The sequence below is a fragment of the Mirounga leonina genome, unplaced genomic scaffold, assembly GCF_011800145.1.
Source record: "Mirounga leonina isolate KUSES-001 unplaced genomic scaffold, KU_Mleo_1.0 Mir_93, whole genome shotgun sequence".
Taxonomy (NCBI): domain Eukaryota; kingdom Metazoa; phylum Chordata; class Mammalia; order Carnivora; family Phocidae; genus Mirounga; species Mirounga leonina.
The window spans coordinates 37,996,010-38,020,343 of record NW_023270854.1 but is presented as its reverse complement, the minus strand read 5'-3'; the positions used below and the strand labels follow the sequence as shown (position 1 = coordinate 38,020,343).

Below are 24,334 nucleotides of genomic sequence, written 5' to 3'. Positions count from 1 at the left end.
TGGACTATAACTGTTCTCTGTTCTATCCCTTATCCATGTGTCAGTGAGCATGAAAACCCATCAGCACATTCAATGTTTTAAGAATTATTTCTTTATATGGATTTATTAAACCATTAACAGCCATATGTGCCATCAAAGTAGCCTGATATGAAGACAAGATTTTTTTAAATTCTGGATTTTCTTGCCCATGGAAGATAATCCTATTCTAAGATGTGCTTTCTGAAATTTATGTGACCTAATTTAAGAGTATTTTACAAAGCAGAAAATTAAGTAATCTGGTCTTGAATAATTGGCCAAAGAGGCCAAGTTCAATTTAGTCTATTTATAATTTGAATCTTGTTTATTTCCTTAAAATATTGAAAGTCAGCTTATATTAATAAAAGTGATACAGAACAATTAAAAGTAAATCAAAGAAGGAGACAGACAAAGCAGGTGTCTGGGATGAGTTAGTTACAACAAAAGGTGGAGCACTCAGCTCTGAGGCTCCTGTCCACAGGGTGCCCTGCAGAAAGAGTTATGAATTGCTCCTGACATCTTTTGAATGCTTACTATGCATCAGGCCCAATTCTAAGGGCCTTTTTATGTGTGAATTTCTTTTACTTCCATAACTACCCTGAGGTAAGTAGTATTGACACCCACATTTTATAGATGAGTAAACTGAGGCAAAGGAAGGTAAATAACTTGCCCAAGGTAACATGGCTACTACACGAGAGTTGGAATCTGAACTAGGCAATCTGACTTCAGAGTGTATGCTCTTAACTGCAAAGACTCTTCTTATTCTCCAGGAGGGAACACGAAAAGATAAAGGTTTTTCTTGCCCTGAATTTCAGAAAAATGTAGTTAGGTTAGCCTTAGACTGGGTAATGTAATAGAAAAATGAAAATCAAAAACTTGGTCCCAGTTTTGCAAAAGAAACAATGCACTTTCCACATGGCAACTTCTTGTGTCACTATCTTCCAAATTACGGGAATACCATTAACCTATAACTAACTTCCAGGTGTACACACTTTGCTTTATAATGTCGTAATTAGCACAGATTAGCCAGTGCTTAAAAATATATATTGTAGATTATTGAGTAAAGTCCTATACCTATAGAAGTCAAACGCTGGTTTGTAGGATGGTGTGATCTGGATGAGCACTGGGTGGTGTTTACGGATGGCTTGCTTTAACTCCATCTAGACATGGGGTTTGGTAGGGTGAGCTATGGAACTGGAAGGGACCAATTTGGCCAGAAAAAAAGTCAGGTTTAATTAAATACTCTTGTCCATAAAAGAAAGTATCTTACAAGATATGCATTTTTTAAACCAGGGATCATATTTTTTAATATTATCATGTTATATGTGACATTTGCTCCATTAGTTAAGAGTTAGAGAAACTAAAATGAAGGTGTTAATATTAACAAACATGAATATGTGCTGCCTTTAATACTCAGAAACTGATTTTTAGAAGTTTAATTTCACCCTTACAATTACGTTCCTTGAGGTAATGCCATATGGTGAGTTTGTATAGAGCTACCTATCAAACTTCTCACACTTTAAATACGTCTATAGAAATACAGTTTTGTTTTCAAATCATGTCATATATATGTATGAAATACAGAAATAAGTATGAAATATAGAAATACATCTTCTGGTGGCCATCTTATATTCCTTTTGTTTCACTGTTTATCTTGTAAGTAGGAAGGAATAGAGGGGTAAAAAGCAATTGAACATGTAGTTATTTAAGCAAAAGGAAAAATTTTGTTTCCCTATAGAAAAGCTTCAAGTGCTTTTTGGCTAGTTACTGTTTGTCGTTAGCCTCTCTTCCAGTAGGGGGCAGGATGTAGCAATCTGTAAACTCAAACTTCTCAGGGGTTAAATGAGGAGCAGTATCACCTTCATTTGGAGTTACTGTTTAATTAAAAAGCTGTTATTTTTTCCTCTGATATATATGTTCTGATTAATTAAGTCTCCAAAAGTGAGATTGTGATAATTTGCAAAATACTGTGTTGTAACAAGTTAACACATAGCCCAGTTCTCTTCCAGAATACCTATATGCTTGCACAGATTTCAAGGAAGTATTTTGCAGTGTTGATAAATAAGCAAACGGAAATTTAAAAATTTACTATATACTTCAGGCTATACCCAGATGTTGTATTTTAGGACAAGAAGACAATATAGAGGTCTATTATTAACTAAGGGAGAGCCATATATGAAATGCTTGGCAGCAGTCCTTGGGGCTGGCCCCCTTCCAGACCATGGGGGGCAGAAGTGAATGGTAAAAAGCTCTGCCTGCAAGCAGCCTGCATTCTTCTGAAAGGCCACAGAAGGTCCACACAGAAATTGCTGACTAAATAAAATGTTTGTAGACACTCGTAATTGTTAGAAAATGAAATAGGCTGGAGAGTGGTTAGGTGGTCAGGAAGGCCTCTCTAGACTAGGAGGCCATCCCCAAATTCTATGTGGGCTGCTTTCTAATAGCTCATTTTTAGGTCCATGGTTTGTTACTGAGAACTACTTTCCCCATGAAAAGTAAAACATGGCGATTATGTTCCTAAAGCAGCTCATAAAAGACTTGACTCAAAAAAACCAACAATAATAACAATAACAACAATAACCAAAACAGTGTTTGAATTCTGGTTGTGATACTTACTAGTAGTCTGCTTCAGACACATCATTCTTTCCTCACCTGTAAGATCACGATCATAATACATTGGGAGCATTAAGGATAACTTACGAAAGGGGCCCAGTAGAGTGCCTGGCATATATGGTAGGAGATAGTTATGGTCCATAATATAATCTTCTAGACCAGTAGTTGACCAGCATTTCTGTAAACAAATAACAAATATTGTTGGCTTTGTGGGGCATCCAGTTTCTGTTGCATTTGCTTGACTCCTGTAGTGTGAAAACAGCCATAGACCACATGTAAGTGAATGAACATGGCTGTATTCCAGTGAAACCTGATTTACAAAAACAGTGAGCAGGCTGGATTTGGCCAGCTGGCCATAATTTTATGAACCCTGCCCTGGAATATATGTATATATCACTGTATTGATAAAAATATAGTAATTGGAATATGTTATAACTGAACCCAGTCATCAAATGTAGCACTCATTCATTCATTCATTCATTCATTCATTCACTTTAGAGAGAGAACACATGTGAGTGGGGGGAGGGTTAGAGGGAGAGAGACTCTCAAGCAGACCCCTGCCGACTGTGGAATCCCACACAGGGCTCGATCTCACAACCCTGAAATCATGACCTAAGTTGAAATCACCAGGTGGACGCTTAAGCGACTGAACCACACAGGCGCCCCAATGTAGCACTAGTTCTGTGATAAAAAGCACTCAGTTGTGTCTCACTCTGACAGAAACTTGCTTTTAGCCTGTTGGAGAGAGAGGGACTCTCCTAACCACCCAGTCTTTTCTTGTTAGAAGTCAGAAGTAGTGCATGGTAGGAGCGCCTGGGTGGCTCAGTCTGTTAAGTGTCTGCCTTCAGCTCAGGTCATGATCCCTGGGTCCTGGGATCGAGCCCCGCATCCGGCTCCCTGCTCCGTCGGGAGTCTGCTTGTCCCTCTCCCTCTGCCCTGCTCGTGCTTCCTCTCTTTCTCTCTCAAATTAAAAAAAAAAAAAAAAGAGTCCATGGCCCAGGGCTGTCCTTCTGTCAGAGCAAAGCTGCTCAGGGATAGAGTGGAATCTCCCAGACGAGAGAAGGGGGATTTATTTGTGAGGAAAGTAGCCATGGTGTTCAGAGCTTCTCAACAATGCCACTTCTTGGGAACACTGTGTAACCCTGGGCTCTCAGGGTGTCACTTTATTTTCCTTCAAACATGCCCACCTACTGGTCCACCTCCTCCCCTGCTCTGGTCCTGGTTAGTTTTGAAATGGTAATTCGGCATCAGCATCCCTGGTGGCCGATCGCTGTGGCCTAACCACACTGTCAGGGCGCCCAGCCGTCCCTGCTCCGGTCTGATTCAGATACAACTGTGGTGGTACTCTGGAGTCAGGCCGGTAGCACGTATACATTGCCGAAAATAAACTGAGGCCTAGCAAACATTTTAAGAGTTTCTTTGAACAAGACTCGATTCGATAGGGCAGGACCAAGCCGGAAGTAGGCGCACTGTGCCCACAGGAGTGAGGGGAAAGACTTACATGGAGAAAGTACAGTGGCAAAGCAAAACAATTATTGGACTAAGGATGGCTTAAAGCCTAGTTGGCTGCTAGTGACTGCTTGTTCTCAGCGTTTTGATTCTGTAACCATGAGGCATTTACAGGCTGATTTTGGGTTGCTTAGTAGCCTACTGCAGCATTAGAGCTCCTCAGTCTGATGGCCCCCTGTGCAATGAATGAAGTGAACAGACCTAACTCAAACTGTTGTTCGCCTTGGAGAGCTAGGGACTGGCATAAAGGCTGGGCTCTTTCTCTAACAGAGAGAAGGGGATCTTCCTTTCCTTCTCCTTCTCTCTCCTGGCCAGGCCATTCTGACACCACAGAACTATCACTCATTGCCTTAACTTGTAAATTTGGCACCCAGGGAAGGGCATGGGGAACTGAGGGCCATGAGAAGGAGCTTCGAGGGGAGGGAAGGGAAGTGGAGGCCTGGGTGGGGTGGGGGGGGAAGTGTGCAGCCTTCCCTTCATTTGCCCTGGGGGCTTGGCCCCGCCCACAGACACCTGCTGACTGTTAGATGCCACCTATTCTTTGTAGCTGGAGAAGCAGCGGGTGTCCCATACCAATCACGAGAGAAAGCGTAAGCATTTTCACAATTAAACATAGATCCCTTGCACACTTCCCTCTGTCCTCTCCCCACAAAAAGATAATCAAAAGATTAGTCAAAATTCTGACTCTCATGTTCTGAGAAATACTTCTCTAGGGTAAAAAATTGTCTGGAATCAGATGTGAATGGCATAAAGATGGTGTTTATGGCATAAAAAATGGCATAATTGGAATTAAAGAATTAAAGGGACTAGAACTTTGGCATGTGTGTTCGTGTTTATAGGGAGCTCATTTTATTTTCTGATCATAAGGTTTTATGTAAATCTTAGGATTTTTCATTAATGGGAACTAAATTTTTAGAGAGGCAGGGTAGCCCGGTAGCTAAGATTCTGCCACTTTGTAGCTGAATGGCATCGGAAAAGCGAATTTTTCCTATCTATGTTTTAGGATAAAGGGGGTAAGAAGTTATACCTGCTAGAACAAAATGGACCCATAGTACTGTTCAAGGCACACTGGCTATTAGGGACTCGGGCATACTGCCTTGATTTGATAATGCAGAAAATGTAGCAAATCCTGCACCAATTCTCTGTTTTCATTAAAAAAAAAAAAAAGGTAACAAGAGCTAAGGTTTTATTGTTTGGTGGGAGCTTCTTACAGAACTACTGAATACATGGCACAGGCATTTCAACAGAGTGGCCAAAATCATGGGCTCTGTAGCGGGACGGTGGTGGCTCAAACCACATCTTCGGCACTTACCAGTGTGTCGCAATGGACATGTTGTTAAGATGCTGCTGTCTCCGTTTCCTCAGGGACAAAACTGGAGTAATGTATGCCTGACTTAATTCACAGTGGGCTTGAGAACTAATACATGGCGAACCCTTAGCTCCTGCCTCATAGTAAGAGCTCAGAAAGTATTTTAATATTTTAATGCAAAGGGGGGGAGGTGACTGACAGAGGAAGGGGTGGGACACTGAGAAAATCCCATGACCCAGCAAGGAGAGGGAGAGGACTCCTCATAACCAATTTGGTGCCTCTTGTAGGTAAAAAAAAAAAAAAAAAAAAAAAAAAAAAAAAAAAAAGTGGGTCTGGAGCCTTTCTGGATTATAGCCTTAAAGAATTAGAAAAGCAATCCTCATAGGATTTAAATATGAATTAAAACTATGATGCTGTTTTTCTTCAAGCGTCCAATTACTAAATAACTGTCTAAAATAGAGTGAGCACACAGACTGAAAATTAGGTCTGGCTCAAATGTGCCTCATTTTACTGACTTCTGTTGCTTTCAGTGTACATGGAGACCCAACAGAGACCTGGTGTAAGCTATCTCTGGAATGTTCCATTACTCTGGCTGCCTAGGAGTGTAAAGGAGTGCTGAGAAGCATGTTTCCTGTCAAATATGGGGACAAGCGCTTAGGTTTTAGTTTTCATTTGGTTATACTGGTCTAGCAGGAGTGGTTTTTACTTTTTTACAATGAACACTGCCAAGGGCTTGGAATGGAAATGCCAGAAGGAGTAGCACTCTGAGACTCTAAATTTTATTTAGTGTGTACCTCGAAACCTGTTCTAGCTTCCTATTTACTGCCATGTTGATATTGTGAAAGAGCTTATTCTCATTTTACACATGGACAGACAGATCCAGCCCAGTGGCTGTCAGCACAGGGCCTGGTGCTAAAATCCTCATGCCGGCTTGCAGGCTCTTCATACACATATATTTCTTTTCCATCTAAATCTCCCACCTCTGAGGCCAGAAGAGCATGCAGTTCTGCAGTTCATATATGCTGCTGGAATGACTCTCCTAATGAATTTTCATTAAGAAAAAGACAGGCAAAGGAAAGAAAATCAAAAGATACTCTGGTCTGAAGGTCTCCGAGGTTATGAACGTGTCAAAGGATGGGTTCATAAACGAGCCAGAAAACCTAGATAATATGTTTGTAACACATGAGAGGAACAACTCTTTGAAATGCAACGTGAATTCACGGGGTAGGGGCCAAGGAAAGCACAGGATGAATTAGAAGGCCAGGCTGCTCTTCTTGGCTGTAATGATGAGGAGAAGTCTCAAAACTCTGCGCTTTGGTTTCCAAAAGTGATTCTAAAATCTTCTGTCTTCCCTATGATATGGATCAAATAAATCAACGTATATGAGGGTACTTTCTAAGAGAGCTCAAAATTGTCCATTAAAGTTCTCTTTTTAAACATAAACATTATGTGCTAGTACTTGGGTAATAAATTAAGAATACTTGCACAGTTTATTATATTCTGCTTAATGTTCAGTGAGGTACTGAAGGGGACTTTGAGGAGGGAGAGAAAAGATTGGTGGGGTTAGCTCGCCCAGCTCAGCTGGGCTCTCCTTTCTGAGCATCCGTAAGTGTCCATATATTTGGGACTCCTTTCAAATGTCAGCTGAGCTGGCCTTTTCTGTCACAACACCAGCAGCAGTGTTTCGATTAATGAGGAGACTATGCTGCTGGCCTAAAGCACTGGCCGCTGAGCAAGGTGCCTGGTATATATGTGGGCAGATCCACACTTCACAAAGGTCCTTCCCATTTCCAGCTGTTCGTCCTTATGCTCCAGGCGTCAGCCTCACCCAGTCTAGACATGGCGTTGCTGTGGCTAAGCCTTCTGCAGTCACTCACCCAGGCCCCAAGAGCAGGTGAGAGTGGGCTGCTGAGAGTCGGAGTGCTGACAGCTCAGCAAAAGCAAACCCATCCCTGTCTTCGCATAAGTGTAGAACAAGAGCAAAGATTCCCAGACCATAAGTGGCTTTGGAAAGGACAGACCGATTAAGTCCTGCGGGGTGAGGCGGGGGAGTTCTGAGAGAGAGAAATCCTATCCAAACATGACCTCAGAGGCACCAGTCAGGCGTAGGAGTTCCTATTTAATTGAAAGATCTTCTGCATAAAACTGATCTTTGGAATTGGCAATAGCTGCAGCCAAGCTGCATAATAACGAGGAGAATGAGAATGGAGTTAGGAGTGGAACAGGCACGGCGTCCCATTCCTGCAGGTCTGAAGTCCAGCACTACTCCACTCTCTGCATGGGAAGCGTAGAACCCATGTGATACATGTAAGGTCACATTGTCACCCCTTTCTCAAAGGAAACACAACTCATGAGTAATTTTCATTTCACCAGTAAAAAAACAAAACATCAACACCAAATAAGTCCTTCTCCAATGCCACGTTCCCTAGAGCAACTCTGATGTTCTCTTATCCAATCTCCAGAGATACTACATGGTTCTCCTTGGTCTGGTGTGGTGTAAAAGACATCCCTCCTGTTTCTTAGTGGGGCGACGATGTGTGCAGTAATAGACATTTCTGTACTTGGGAGCTATTGAAGAAAGATTCCTTACAATGAAAGGTTTGTCATAGGTGCCATTGTTATAATATCAGGTTGTCAAGTGAGGTAAAAAATGGTTTCCCTGGTCTCATAGTTTATTGTTGCAAGCAAAGCATTTTTTGTAGAAAAAATTATATATTAGGAGATAGTTTATTTCAAATGTGTTTTTAACTTTTATGAACTCTTCTTTCCTGTCTGCCTGCCTGCTGGCCACTCATTGATACTGGCTGGGTATCTAGGTGTGTCATGCTGTTTCTTTACAGCTTATTATTTTTTCTGGGATATGCTCATTGTTTAACTTACTATCTGTCCTAGGAGGTGTCACAGTTGAAATGTAAGCATCAGTCTGTGATCATTTTCTTCTCCAATATCCTTGGTTTATAACTCCACTTGGATAGGACTTTATGCTATCAAGATTTGAGAATGGAGAATTAGTCTAAAGATTTCTAAATTCCCCGATTTCAGGGGGGGTCCTTTAAAACTTTTCTTTTGACAGAGGCAATGAGACCCCATCATTCATTTCTCCTAACACCTTACCCTTTCCCCGACAGCTTTGCCTGTTTCCCTCTCAGAAAAAATCAAGCAAGAGAAATGGAGCTCATGAGTTTTGGCCACTGTGTTGTTAGTTTGGGGTGGGGAGGAGGTAAAGGAAAGGAGAAAGAGGATAGGACAGGAAGATAGGGTGTTGGTTGATCTCTTAATTTACTTTCATAGAAAATTTGCCCAGGTTATCACCATTTCCCTGCCATTACTCTTCAGCCTTTCTCTGTCCACTGGAGGATGCACCACATGTCAAGTTTCACCACTGTTTCTACTTTGGGAGACTCGTGAGGGCAGGGAGGGACTTGTATTCCTGAAGCGTTGTGTACATACTTTGGGTGGTCCACCCACCCCTCCTCCTCCTTTTTTCCAAATTAGGGAGTTCATAGTGGAGTTTTTTCAAAATTCCTTTCCATTTATCTCTTTCCTTGGATCTGTCTCCTGAGGAAGAAGCCACATTAATTTGTGACATTTACTGCATTTTCCTGGTTCTCACTTCTCAGCGGTTATAGGAAAAAGCCATTCCTTCCTTGTTAGCATGCTTCTCATGTAATACTTTTGTTTTTTTAACTAGTGGAGATTTGGTTAATTCTTTTGGGAAGGGGGAGGTCCTATGATCCAGCATTATTCCATCTCCTTCCCCAGAATTTCATCCAAACAGTCAAAAGCAGAGTCCGCACAGCACTTACCACTCCACTAATATGCCAGTGCCTCTTCATCCTCTGTAGGACACAGCCCAGTGCCTTGGCATGGCAGGCTAGGCTCCTTTATTCATCCCCAGGAATCTCTCTCCATTCTTGAACTCTACCATCAAGCAACACCAAGCTGCTTGAGTTACTGTGCAAACCATGTTACTCCATATCTCCTCTCCTCTCCCGGTATTGTCCCCTGTAGTTAAAATGCCCTTCTCTGACACCTCTTCCTTCTTCTTTCCTCTCCAAACACACCCAACAATTTTGCCAGGTATTGCCCACAGCTCCAGTCTTGGAGACCAGCTAGCCCCAGTCCACCCCTCTACTGCCAATACAGGGTCTGTGGCTCCCCTCTGACCTGTCTGGCATGTTTCTATCATTACATGTTATGCTGTTAATCTTTATCCCTTTGTATTGTAATTATCTGTACCTCTGTCTCTCTCCTCCACTAGATGGGACTCCTTGAAGCAAAAATAGTCTCTCTCTGGATGACAGCACAATGCCTAGCACATAGTAGGTCAAAGAATACATATTCATTAAAATGAATGGCATTAAAACAAGCTAAGAGGCTTGTTGTCCAAGGAGAGTAGTTCATGGCAGACTTCAGAATTCTTCCATCAGCAAAGGAACTAAGAAGAATCCATTGTGGAATCTCTGGCCACTTGTTCTATGACAGTAATGGAGCACCTTTAGTTAAGTAGAAGACCTTTATCATGGGCAAACTGATATAATTCCTTCTCCAATAAACAACAATAGGAGAAATCAGAACTTTTAAGGGGAAAAAAACCAGTGCCAATCCCACACTGTTGGTAATAGCATTTGCTTTCTGTGGTCTATGGTTTTATTGTATTTTTTTTTCTCCTAGCATTAAAAATGGCCTTGAATTATCTTGATCTTTTTTCATTCAGTGGATAGCCTTTAAAGGAAAAAAAAAAAAAAAAAAACAGTAAATAAGGGAAATAAAAATTTTGACACATAGATAAAAATACAGATGTCCTAGCAAACTTAATTTTTAAACTCAGCTGATTATCTTAAATTCAATATATTTCCAAACCCTTTTTAAAAAAAGTGTCACCTATAACATTTAATGTCAAATATATCATTTGTTCGAATAAAGAAAACACCACTAGTGATTGGCACTGAAAGCTTTATAAATGCAGTTGGTTTATTTAAATAATTTAGTTAAGCTTTGGATTCTCTTGTACCCCTTCTGGCCTAATGAGTTGGAGAGCTCTCAAACATATATCAGGGAATTTCTTGGGCAGAACCACCCTGGAAGAAATTAAAGTGGAGGAAAGGTTTCAGAGGTATTTTTGTTTCATTTCCCTTGCAAGATTTAGATGTACTTTTAACTGTATTTATTTGTTCATTATATTTAATTTGAATGTGAGACATCTGAGGGAAATTCCATTAAAATTTCTAAGATGATATCCTTTATACAGGGGGAAAAAAACTGTGGTATGGCAGCTGACAATTATTTGAAAAAGGTCTGTGCTGCTGACTTAGGATCTTTACTACAGGTGATGGGAAAATGCACCTGTAGTATCTGAGCACAGAGAGGTATTTTTAAAAAGAAATTAAGGTACTGTAGTCCAAATAATGCCCTCCAAAGATGTTTACATTCTCATCAGGTTCTGTCAATATTTTGTTAAATGCCAAATTAAGGAATTGTTTGGAGAGGATATTAGTAGCGTTTCTAATTAGCTGACCTTAATATAAAGAGATTATCCTGCTTGATCCGGGTGGTCCTAGGCTACTCACAAAGGTCCTTAAATGTGGAAGGGGGGCCAGGAGAAGTCAGTTAGATTTAAAGATAGGAAAAGGGGACAGCAGTTGGGGAGTGCCTTAGAAGCACAGCAGGTAAGGGAACATTCTCCCCAAGAAGCTCCAGAGAGGAACACTTTTACCAAAACCTAGATTTTAGTCCAGTGAGACTTCCAACCTATGAGACGAATACATTTCTGTGTCTGGTCATTTGTTACAACAGCAAGAGGATACTAATACAGGTACATTCGATGTGATGCTGCACAGTCATTAAAAATAATACTTAACACATAATGTGGAAAATATTCATGGTAAATTGTTGGGTTAGAAAAGCAGCTGAGGAAACACTGTAGGACAGTGAAATCAAACATATAGACGTTTAGGGAAAATTTGAAAGATAGGCTGTAAAATTATATTCATGGTTCTCTGTGGATGTTGGGATTATTATTTTTCTGTCTTCTTCCTGTACTTCCCAAGTTTCTTACTTAATCAGAAAATAAATGTTGAACATGATTGACCTTAACAGTGGAGATAGGTTACTCATAGTATTTTAACTCCTTCAAAATCTTGGAGAGGAGATGAGCTCCGATGAATATAGTAAGCTCCTGTAGGTTAGCTTGTTTGTGCTCAATCCTTACTTTGCCAAATTTCTGCATCTCAAACACATTGAAAATATGTTAACGTCTACCTGCTGTATTTTTTATTTTTTTTATGAACTAAAGTTTGAAACCTGAGCCATACAAAATTAGAAAATATTTTTGGCATACAAAGATTAATCTCTGAGTATTTGTATTAATGGTATAAAGATTACAATAGCAGGATAACTAAGTACATAGGTGTAGTATCTAAGACTAAAACCTGAGGTGAGTGGACTTAACCTTTATGGGCTCAGCTGGATACTGCCTTTTACCTTTCCTTACCAGATACACTCCTGGCACCCATCATTGTTAAAAAGTCTCCCCTTCATGCCTTATGTATTTGATTTTCTTTAGTGGTGGGTTTTATTGTTGCTCTTGATATATGTAGAGAATGTAACTTAAAGGAAATTAAACCTCTATAAGCAGAATAAAATTCTCCAAGTTAAGTCAAATGCTTTGATGTCAAGAGCATTTTCAATAACTATTATCTACCATACAAAACTGCTCAACTTTAATATAAAGTCCTGGTTCCGAGTCACTGGGTAGAAGACCATTATTTAGTACCTGGGAGGCAGCAGACTGCAGCGACAGGAGGGGAGCTCAGGCATCACGGGTGATGTGTCTCTGTTTCTGCAAGTGACTCCAACTTCTTGAGTTCCTTTGTAAAAGGGACTGTGACGATCCTCATCGCCTACAGTTATCATGAGAAGGAAAGGAAACAAAATGGTTCTCCCTGTATCAGGAATTGGTGGCTATCATTATAGCTGAAGGCCCTTTTTACTGAGTATTGTTACTTGAACTACACAATTTAAGAAAATTCAGTAACTGCTTGTGTTTGGTCATTTCAAGGCATGTCTTCTTATTAGGTGTGATAAAGTAACACGTATCTAACAAGAAACTGCTGTTGTATGGGAAGCTAACTGGCAGAAGTAGCAGAAACTTCTGTTTGATCTGTGTTTGTTTCCTATCACCTCAGTAGAGAATACAAACCTGCACCTAGTTTCTCCAAAATGCTTTATAAAGCGGATGTGATTTCTTCTGTGACACAGTGTAAAAGAGGACCCTGGTGTTTTTAGGTACAAGTCCTAAAGGAAAAAGAGAAACAAGAGGGTATTTGGCTTTGGCCTCTAAGGTCTCCTAGGGAAATGATGGGAATGTAATGAAAACAAGAGCACCTTGCTGGAACTTACCTTCTCTCTCCGTTTGCTTCACTATCACACTTAAGGATTTTTTTTTTATGTGTATGGCAAAGTCAAACCTGTTACTTTGTGAAATAGCAACCATGTCCAAGTCTTCAAGGACAACTGCAATAAAACCCAAAGCACAAAAGGGGCACTTCAAACAGGGAAATGCTTTTCCTAAGATGTTAAATCAGGAGTGACTAAAAGAGCCAGATTACTTATGTAAAAATGAGGAATAAAAGAATAAGTTCTTAAATTTAAATAATCAAATGAAATATCCTTGGTTTGCTAATATCCCTTACCCTGTCTTGGAAAAAATTCTTTGTTCAACAATGTTGAGACTCTAGGGGATCTTGGGATAATCTTCAGATAAAAGGTTAAACTGTCCTTTTTGTGCTAAATGTTGGGTACACAATGGCATTGCATATTTTCAAAGCAAACTGCTAAAAGTACAGTATGTTTCAGAAAGTTTGTAAGTTTTCACAATCAGTGTTTTAACACAGAAATCTGTTTATTAAACCAAACAAAACAGAAAATTATACCAGCCCTCGATTTTTTTGAATTTTCATTTAAATAAGCAAACTCTAAATCCACACCTTAAAAGATGTTTGTGCATCTATGTATTTCCAAAATACTCATATTTCAATAAGATTTTCACATTATATTCACCAACAGTATCACAAAAGTTTTTTTGTTTTTTTCTTTTGTTTACGTAACTGTCAGGAACAGTAATTCTAGAAACACTAGAAGAAAAAGCATAGCAATGTCCACAGTTACAAGAAAAAGTGCACATTACTTGGTCACAATCACAGTCATTACTTGAAAAACTATATGTAACAAGTACATAAGAAATATCACTGATGCCTTAAACTCATTATCAAAAACTGAATGACATAAGTTTTACATGAAATAAGGCAAATTCAGGAATGCACAAAGAATTCATAATCCAACCAAAGCTGAACAACAGAAAAATAATCATACAAGAAGCATAAACTGATGTACTTCTCCCTAAATATTTAGAAAATAGGCTTGCCTCAGTGCACAAAGAAAACACCATTCATGTGTATCCAACACTATAAAATAAGAAAGAAGGGCAAAGTGTGGGGGAAAGGAGGGGACAGTTCATTGAAAATTGCAGCTGCATCCACTGAGAGTTCTTTACATCATTGTTACCTAGAACTGTAAATTATACAAATCCTATCAGGAGAGGTAATGGTCTTTTTGGAAACTTTCTGAAATAGTGAAGGAAAAACTACACACGAGTGCAAATTTTCAGATTGTCACTTGCAACCTCTTAACATTCAGCCATCTACATCCAATTGCTGCTGGAGGCATGCCTGAAACACAGCAGCGTCAATCCGGGGTGAGCAGCTGTAAGGAACCAAGGTGTGATTTTTTTTTTCAATGATGTCTTTTTTAATATTAAAAAATTCTGTGATGAAAACCTCTATTGTGAAACCGCAATGTTGAGTGGCATGATGAGCGTGAGTGCAGAAACGCAGGCTTCTCTTAGAAGTAGTTCCTGATGTGACGATTTAAAGAACGTAGCAAGGGTTTGTTTTCCAGCATTGTTATTTTTGTAGAAAGAATTTGGAAAGAGGAGAAGGCAAAGGGATGTGGAAAAGGTACTTACAGTAGTTTCTCAAAACAGTTTTCTTTTAGGACCTATGAAAAAGTTACCAAAGTAAAAATGACAATTTTGAATGAAAAACAAGTTTTCTTTTTATAAAAATTACATATATTTTTTTAAAATACAAGATCCTTCTCAATGTTGTTATATCCTGTAGCAACAAGAAATTTGGCTTTTTTTTTTTTTTTTGCCAGATACTGCAGCTTTCTGTCCAATAAGTCAGTAGCAAATTCCACTAATATTTCAGTTGGATCTTGGACTATTTTTTTTTATACCACAAGCTTCTTCTGTTTTATCCTTGAATTAGGAATATACAGCTTTTTTTTTTTTTTTTTTTTGCCCCAGATATTTATGCTGACAAACTAAAACAAAAAGCAGTAGGCTGGACACATTACGGTATCTCAAGTACTTCAGAGGTCAGAGTTCCTTTGAAGCACCTTAACACATCACTTTATGGATCAAGGACAATGTGGCATAATGGAAGTACTTCTCTTAAGACTGTGCAGTAAGACCAGAAGCATCTCTGCTGGGAAATCAAAATGTCATTAGTGGAAACTGCAAATTTAGACCTCCGTGAAGAGGACCGTCATTTGACTCAGTTCTGTTGTAAAATAAGATTTTCCAGTTCATCTGCAGAACGCAATAAAAATGCAGCTGATTCTCGATATCCTGCAACGAGCTGCCTCACAGCACTGATCTCAGTTGGACTCAGCTGGGGTCTGGAGCTTGAACTGCTGGAGGAGCCTGAGCTAGTTGCCAACTGCCTCTTCATGCTGAGATCCGTGGGTCCTAGAAAAAATAATCACAAAATTAACATGAACAATCTTTGTTCCGGAACTTTGAACACGAGCATTAAATTGTGGACTTAATTCACTTACTCTTTTGTGAGAAGCTGCTGATACCTTTAATCAAATACATCAGCTCTCCGAAATGCCAAAGAGCAACATGATGTGAGATGAGTGGCTGAGTATTCTGAGAGTCCTTGTCCAGGCAATCGCCTCTTACTGTGGGAAGTCCGTGAAGAAGAACTTCTCCTAACGTGTGCTTTTTGGAAAATTCAATTTTAAGTCTACTTTACCCCGTGTTGTAGAAGTTTCTCTGCAGCAGCGTAAAATGTTGGGACTTATAAATGCTTTGTGTTTGCACCGTTGGTTAACAAATAATTTTAGATTCCACCTACTCAGACTTGGAAACATCCTAGATTGTGAGGCTAATGACTCCAGACTACAAACTCCTCCATTTAGAACAAAGGAAATTTTGGACAGGGGAATTCAATGACATGGTTACAATTCAACAACTTTTAAGTGGCACAGTAAGGATGTGAATTGCATATTATTTCATTTCAGGCGAATGCTTTTCTTCCATCAAGTTGATTAGTATTTAAAAATATGTATTAAATTAGTAAAAATTAGTATTTAAAAATATTAGCAGTTTGTTTTAGAGGGGTGCAAAAAGTAAATGATCAGTACACACAATCTGCAAAGAAACCAGACCTGGAATAGTGCTTTAGGTATTGCTAAAGATGCTTCTATATTATTTGCATAAAACATTTAGGTGTCAAAATGTTTATTACATATAATTAAACCAAATCAGATAGGTCTGTTGACATTTCGTAAATTTTTAGTTTTTTGTAAATTTTTACTTTAAAACAATTTAGTTAACACAAATGTCTGAATTAAAGATTTTTAAGATGCTTTGCATCAATTCTTGATTAAGGGTTTTTTATGTGTTATAAAGGTTAAGTGTTCATTGTTATAGCAATTACTTAATGAAAAGAACTATAATTATTAAATTTGCAATGAGTAATACATTTAAAAGCCCTGAATAAATATTACTGTGGACATAAGGCAGGCTCAAAAATTGTAGCGATGCTCTAACTTGAAATGATTTAAACAGATTTTTCTTAAAGATAACGTTTCAGATAATGGTATTCATTTCCTGAACCGAAACAAGGGATGTTATTTTATCCTGTTCGTTCTTCTTGAGGCCTGATGGAGACCGGTCAGGACCCAACCCCCTTCACTCTGTACCCTGAAGGGAGACGAGGACTCCTGTCAGCTAGGTGGCACATGTCCCATGAGGTGGGAACAGCTTCACTTGTAATTTAATTAGGACAGAGACAAGCCTAGCACATAAGAACTCTGACATTTGAGAGGGACTTATTTCCACTTCTGCCACAGCCTTTCAAAGCCTTGATTTCCTAGCAGGAGTTAGCTTCCATTTGTTCTGCTGTTTACAAAATCCTGCTGCTGACCTAGCAAGCTGAAAGGGAGAGATGTGGGCATGTCACACTTGCAAACAGGAATTAATGAAGAAGTGTACAAGCAAATCAATAGCAACTAGGTTATTTGGAAAGTTCTGAATGGATTAAGAAAATATCATAACAATGGATTCTGGTTTATGGATGAACCAACTTTAAATTTGGATTTTTTTGTCCTTTATATTCAAGAATCCCAGTACCAGTACAAATCTTTATAAAAGGAAGTGGAAAGGATTTTTCTCAGTTATGTAGATATGGCACGTCTAGTTGATCATTATTTTGTTAGAAGTTGTAACATTTTATGATGTTTTTGCTGACAAGCCAAGTGGCTGGTTGACATCTTTAAGTGGAATTGAGAAAGGGTGAGCCTAGGGCTCAGGTTCTTTTTGGGATGAAAAAGGTGGTGATTTCATTCTAACACTGCACTTTATAGATTATTCTCTACCTCTGGCTCGGGGGTAAAGGCTTCCCAACTAAGACATGGCTTTCACTTTCTTTCCGATTATCAACATAGGCAAATTCTAGATAGCTCAGGAATACAGAAGCCATTCACACCTTTGTTATTTTTCTGGAAGAAAGTTGACTTCATTATCTTGGTGTCTTTTGGATCTACAGGATCAGGATTAAGTATAATCAAAACTATAAGGAATTCTTTTTGCTGAATATTACTAAAACTTCAAAGCTAAGAGGTTGAGCAGGGAAGCAAAAAAATTAAAAGTCACAAATGAACAAATTTAGTGACTACTCAAACAGCCTTTCCTTGTTTGTTACTAGTATTCTTAACTGCCTCATTTAGACAATGTCCTACTTCGTTGGGTTAGCGTAACCCAAACAATCAATACAAAGTAAAACTTCAAATCTTATGAAGACACTGGATTTAATGAATTCGAGGAAAATATTTTGGAGATTTAATCAAATCACAAAGCCACTAAAAAGTATGGTTCTGGAAGAGTGGGACCAGTTAACAAAACAAGCAAAAATAATGACAAAATAGGTATTTCAAGAGAAAATGATTTGAGTATCAAGTGTTAAAGCAAATCAAAAAACTTGACAAGTTTTAAAACCATAATTATGCAGATCTACTTTCTTTATGTTCATTCTGAAAATTTGAGTAAGAGATATTTCATGGTAACAGGCAATGTTAGAAAAATTAAACTCCACCAAAACCAATCTTTGATTTTTTGTTTAAGGTTTGGAGGCAGATTTAAGTTATAAGTAAATTCTAATTAAAGGAAAATGAGTATCTGTAATTCACTTTATTTTTTGATATATTTTTAAATTAAAATATAGTTCACATACAATGTTATATTAGTTTCAGGTGTACAACAGTGATTCAACAACTCTGTTATGCTAGGTTCTTTTTGTTTTCTTTTTGTTTGTTTCAAGTTTTTATTTAAATTCTAGTTAACATTTGGTTAATATTAGTTTCAGGAGAATTTAACGATTCATCATGTGCATGTAACAACCAGTGCTCATCACAAGTGCCCTCCTTAATACCCATCACCCATTTTTCCCATCCCCTCCCCTTTTCCCCTTCAGCAATCCCCCATTTGTTCTCTCTAGTTAAGAGTCTATTTTATGGTTTGCCTCTTTTTTTTTCTTTCCTCTATGTTCATCTGTCTTGTTCCTTAAATTCCACATATGAGTGAACTTGTATGGTATTTCTTTCTCTAACTTATTTCGCTTAGCATAATACACTCTAGCTCCATCCACATCATTCAAATGGCAAAATTTCATTCTTTTTGATAGCCAAGTAATATTCCACTATCCATCAGTCAATGGACATTTGGACTCTTTCCATAATTTGGCTATTGTTGATAATGCTGCTAAAAACATTGGGGTGCATGTGCCCCTTTGAATCAGTATTTTTGTATTCTTTGGATAAATACTTAGTAGTGCAATTGTTAGGTCAAGGGTAGTTCTATTTTTAACTTTTTGAGGAACCTCCATACTGTTTTCCAGCTGCACCAGTTTGTATTCCCACCACCAGTGTAAAAAGGTTCCCCTTTCTCTGCATCCTCACCAACATCTGTTGTTTTCTGTGGTGTTAATTTTAGCCATTCTGATCAGTGTGAGGTAGTAGCTCATCATGGTTTTGATTTGTGTTTCCCTGATGAGTGAGGTTAAGCATCTTTTCATGCGTCTGTTAGCCATCTGTGTGTCGTCTTGGGGAAAAAGTCTATTCATGTCTTCTGCCCATTTTTTAACTGGATTTTTTGGGGGGATGTTGAGTGTTGAGTTTATTAAATTCTTTATAGATTTTGGATACTAACCCTTTACCAGATAGGTCGTTTGCAAATATTTTCTCCCATTCTGAAGGTTGCCTTTTCACTAAAATGTAGCTATCATCCGTCACCATACAAATCTATTATAATTCCATTAACTATATTCTGTAAGCTGTACCTTTCATCCCTGTGACTTAGTTATTCCATAACTGGAAGCCTATATCTTCTATTCTCCTTCAACCACTTTGCCATCCCCCATCCCTCTAGCAACCATTAGTTTGTTCTCTGTATTTATGGGTCTGTCTCTGCTTTTATTTGTTGTTTTAAGTTCCACAAATAAGTGAAATCATATGGTGTTTGACTTTGTCTAATACCATCCATCCATGGTATTAGAGAAAGTCCATCTATGTGGTCTCAAATGGCAATATCTCATTATTTTTTTTTAATGATAGTCCATTACACACATGCCCACAACCACACAGCCCATGCATTTATTTATGGGCACTTGGGCTGCTTCCATATCTAGGCTATTGTTAAAAATGCTGCAATAAACATAGAGGTACATATATTTTTTTTCAAATGAGTGTTTCTATTTTCTTTGGGTAACTATCCAGTAGTGAGCTGCTGGACCATATGGTATTTCTATTTTTAATTTTTTGAGGAAACTGAATACTATTTTCCATAGTGGCTACATCAAATTACATTCCCACTGGCAGTGCATGAGGAGGGTTTCTTTTTCTACACATCTTCACCAACACTTGTTATTTCTTGTCATTTTGAGTCTAGACATTCTGACAGGTGTGAGGTGATAACCTCATTGTGGTTTTGATTTGCATTTCCCTAATGATTACTAACATCGAGCATCTTCCAATGTGTCTGCTGGCCATCTGTATGTCTTCTTTTGAGAAATGTCTATTCAGGTCCTCTGCCCATTATTTAATCACATCGTTTGGGAGGGCTTTTTGGTATTGAGTGTATAAGTTCTTTACATATTTTGGATATTAACCCCTTATTGGATATATCATTTGCAAATATATTCTCCCAATCAGTAGGTTGTCTTTTCAATTTGTTTGATGGTTCCTTTGCTGCACAAAAGCCTTTCATTTTGGTGTATTCCCAATAGTTTATTTTTGCTTTTGTTTTCCTTGCTTGAGGAGACATATCAAAAAAAAAAAAATGTTGCTAAGGCCAGTGTCAAAGATATTACTGCCTATGTTTTCTTCTAGGAGTTTTATGGTTTCAGGTCTCACATTTAGGTCTTGAACCCATTTTGAGTTTATTTTTGTGTATGGTATGAGAAATTGGTTCGGTTTCTTTCTTTTTTGCAAAATGGAGCTGTCCAGTTTTCCCAGCACCATTTATTGAAGAGACTGTCTTTTCCCCACTGTATATTTTTGTCTCCTTTGTCATGGATTAATTGACCATATAAGTGTGGATTTATTTCTGGGCTCTCTATCCAGGTCCATTGATCTATATGTGTTTTTGTGCCAGTAGCATTCTGTTTTGATTACTATAGCTTTGTAGTGTATATTGAAATCTGGGACTGTGAAACCTCTGGCTTTGTTCTTCTTTCTCAAGATTGCTTTGTATATTTGAGGTCTTTGTGGTTCCCTACAAAATTTAGTATTCTAGTTTTGTGAAAAATTCTGTTAGTATTTTGATAGGGATTGAATTAAATCTATAGATTGCTTTGGGTAGTATGGACATTTTAACAACATTCTTCCAATCTATGAGCATGAGATACCTTTCCATTTGTCTTGTCTTCAATTTCTCTCATTAGTATTTAATGTTTTCCGAGTACTGTTCTTTAACATCCTGATTAAAGATTCTTTTTACTTCTGCTCTGATCTTATATCATTCTCTCTACTATCTTTGAATTTTGTTGGTTCTTTTTCTAATTCATTTAGGCCACAAAGTTAGATTGTTTATTTGAATTTTTTTTTTTTTAGGTAAGCCTGTATCATTGTAACCATGTCTTTTAGAACTGCTTGAAAATGTTGAAACTTTGTGTTTCTACTTTTATTGTCTCAAGGTATTTTTTAATTTCCTTTGTTGAACCATTGGTTGTTCAGTAGCATATTGTTTAGCTTCCACATGTTTGGATTTTTTTTTTTTCTACTTGATTTTTAGTTTCATACTGTTATGGTCAGAAAAGAGGGTTGGTATAATTTCAATCTTAAGACTTTTATGGCTTAACATGATCTATTCTGGAGAATGTTCCATGTGTACTTAAAGAATGTGAATTCTGTTTTTAGACAGAATATTCTATATATCTGTTAAGCCCATCTGGTCTAAAGTATCATTTAAAGCCACTTTAAAAAAAAATGATTTTCTGTCTGGATCATCTATCATTGATATAAGTGGGGTGTTAAAATTCCCTACTATTTTCATATTACTGTCAATTTTCCCTTTGTTGATATTTGCTTTTAATATTTAGGTGCTTCTATGTTGGATACATAGGTATTTACAGTTATTACATCTTGTTGGATCAATCCCTTTATCACTGTGTAATGCCCTTCTTTGTCTCTTATTAGTCTTTGTTTTAAGGTCTATTTTGTCTACTTATTTACATGGAATATATTTTTTCATCCCTTCCCTTTTAGGCTGTATGTGTCTTTAGGTCTGATGTTAGTCTCCTGTAGGGAGTATCAAGATGGATCTTATTTTTTTATCCATTTAGTCACTCTGTGTCTTTTGATTGGATCATGTAGGCATTTATATTTAAAGTAATTATCAATAGGCATGTCCTTATTGCCATTTTGTCAATTGTTTTCTGGCTTTTTGCAAATCCTCTGTTCCCTTCTTGCTGTCTTTGTGTTTTGATTTTCTGTAGTGATATGGTTAAATACCAAATTTAGACAAGTATACAATAAGGAAAGATAATTAAAAGCCAGTATCCCTAATGAACATATAGACAAAAATCCTTAACAAAATATAGCAAACCGAATTCAGTATATTGAAAGGATCACACAGCATGATCAGGTGGGTTTATTCCAAGGATGCAGGAATGGTTCAGTATCTACAAATCAATCAGTGTGATGTACCACATTAACAAAATGGATATAAAACATACAATCATCTCAACAGATGCAGATAAAATCCAACATATGTTAAAAGCTGTCAACACAGCAGGTATAGAGGGAAAGGTACCTCAAAATAAAGCTGAAAGCTTTTTCTCTAAGACCGTGAACAAAACAAAGATGCCCACTCTCACCAATTTTATTCAATATAGTATTGGAAGTGCAATTAGGCAAAAGAAAAAAAAAAGAAAGAAAAAGGGAAAAAAAAGAGAAATAAATGCATTCCAAACTGGAAGGGAAGACTTAAAACTGTCAACCCTAAAATTTGTATGGAACCACACAGGACCTCAAATAGCCAAAGTAATCTTGAGATAGGAACAAAGCTGGAGGCAACATCCTCCCTGATTTCAAGCAATATTACCAAAGCTTTAGTAATCAAAATAGTGCAGTATTGGCATAAACACATACAGAAACCACTGAAAAAAGTAGCCCAGAACTAAACTCACACATACGCGGTCAATTAATTTAGGACAAAAGAGCCAGGAATACACAATAGGGAAAGAACAGTCTCTTTTATAAATGGTTCTGGGAAAACCAGATAGCCACATGCAAAAGAATTAAACTGGAACTCTATCTTAAACTATACACAAAAATTAACCCAAAGTAGGTCAAATACTTTAAGATCCGAACCCATAAGACTCCTAGAAGAAAAAAATAGATGGTACTCTATGACCTCAATCTGGCTATGATATTTTGGATTTGACATTAAAGCAAGGCAACAAAAGTAAAAACAAAACAAAACAAAGAAACACTTGGGACTATAGCAAATTAAAAAGCACTGCACAGCAAAGGAAACCATCAATAAAAGGCAACCTATCAAATGGGAGAAAATATTGACAATCATATCTGATAAGGGGTTAACATCCAAAACATATACAAGCTTAATACAATTCAATAGCAAAAAAAAAAAAAAAATCTGATTAATAAATGGGCAGCTCCGAATAGACAGTTTTTCAAAGACAACATACAGGTGGCCTGAAATACCTGGAAAGGTGTTCAACATCTCATAATAATCAGGGAAATGCAAGTCAAAGCCACAATGATATATCACTTCACACATGTTAAAATCGCTGTTACAAGATTTCATAAAATTCTGTGGACAAAACTCAAAATTCAACAACCGATAAATATATTAGAAAATATATATTATAGGTCTACTACTAAGAATGAAATTCTTTGGACGGGGATAACATTTTGCTTAACTGGGGCTTCAAATTTATGTTCCCTGTTATTAAAATCAATTGTAAATGTCCATCTGTTAATGTGGATCTGTATAGAGATTTTATGAATTTTATATAGATGTTTCCAAATTGAGTATATTCATCATTTGTAAAGGATTTATAGCCACCTTCTGGATTTTCTAGATACTTACCTAATAACTTGTCAATGCATTGAAGATTAGTACTTCCAGTTGAAGATTAAACTGGCAGTTCTTCAATTGAACAGTGAAAACTATTTTGAAATATGGGAATTTATTTTCCACATGTATAAAGTCCAAAAAAACATTGCTGAGCCTATAGTATGTGCTCAGTAAATATATCCATTGGAAATGTAGATTGAACTTCTGGTTTTAACTTGGACAGTATGAATTTATAAAGCAGCTTAGCCACTACATGTGATTCAACCAATGTTATCAGCAAAATGGCTTTATCACGGCATAAGCTTCACATATAAAAACTGTTTCATCTTTTAATTTTAGATTGAATTCATCAAGAATCATTGTCCATTCTGCAGTATAAGCTAATTTCCAAAGCCATTTAGTGTTTGTAATAAAGTTTTAGGGCAGTTCTTGTTCAGAAAAATTTCAATCTTGGCCCTGACCTGAAAAAAAATTGTAATAAAAGTTTCCCACAAAGCCATCAAGCTGCTGTGTCTTAGGACAAGTAAGGATTTGGGTTCAAGTAATTCTTGGGTTCTATTTTGGACAAAATCTCACAGAACTGATGATTAAATTCATGAAAACGAAGTTTAACACAGACACTACTGTTCAATATCACATGATAGATTCAAAGGTTTTCCACAATGTACCTAATTCAAGAAATGAATAGTTCAAGAAATAACTGAATGCCTTATGTTTTAATAAACTTTGTAAATTTGTCCAAATAAACTTTTTTCTGCTTCATACATCTTAGATTCCACTTTAGGTTTTACTGAGTTATTTTGTTTTTTACATTGAAAATATTCTCAGCTAAAGGTGTTCCACCAATACTACTCATAAATACTAAGTCTTCTGTCACTTCAGACTCATCATTGATTACTCAAAAAACCCCAGCAGTATTAATAACATCTCAAGAGACAAAA

The 24,334-nt window shown here is 37.5% G+C and overlaps 1 protein-coding gene across 4 annotated transcripts in view; it reads right to left on the bottom strand.

Annotated features, from left to right (window-relative positions):
• Positions 1-14,922: 14,922 nt before the first annotated feature.
• Positions 14,923-24,334, bottom strand: part of NOL4 (nucleolar protein 4) — a 413,857-nt gene continuing 404,445 nt past the window's right edge. For all 4 annotated transcript variants that reach the window (XM_034995876.1, XM_034995877.1, XM_034995878.1 and 1 more), the window contains one exon: positions 14,923-15,257. In XM_034995876.1, coding sequence (XP_034851767.1) covers positions 15,064-15,257 — 194 coding nt within the window. In that variant the 3' untranslated portion in view covers positions 14,923-15,063. The remainder of the gene's footprint in view (positions 15,258-24,334) is intronic.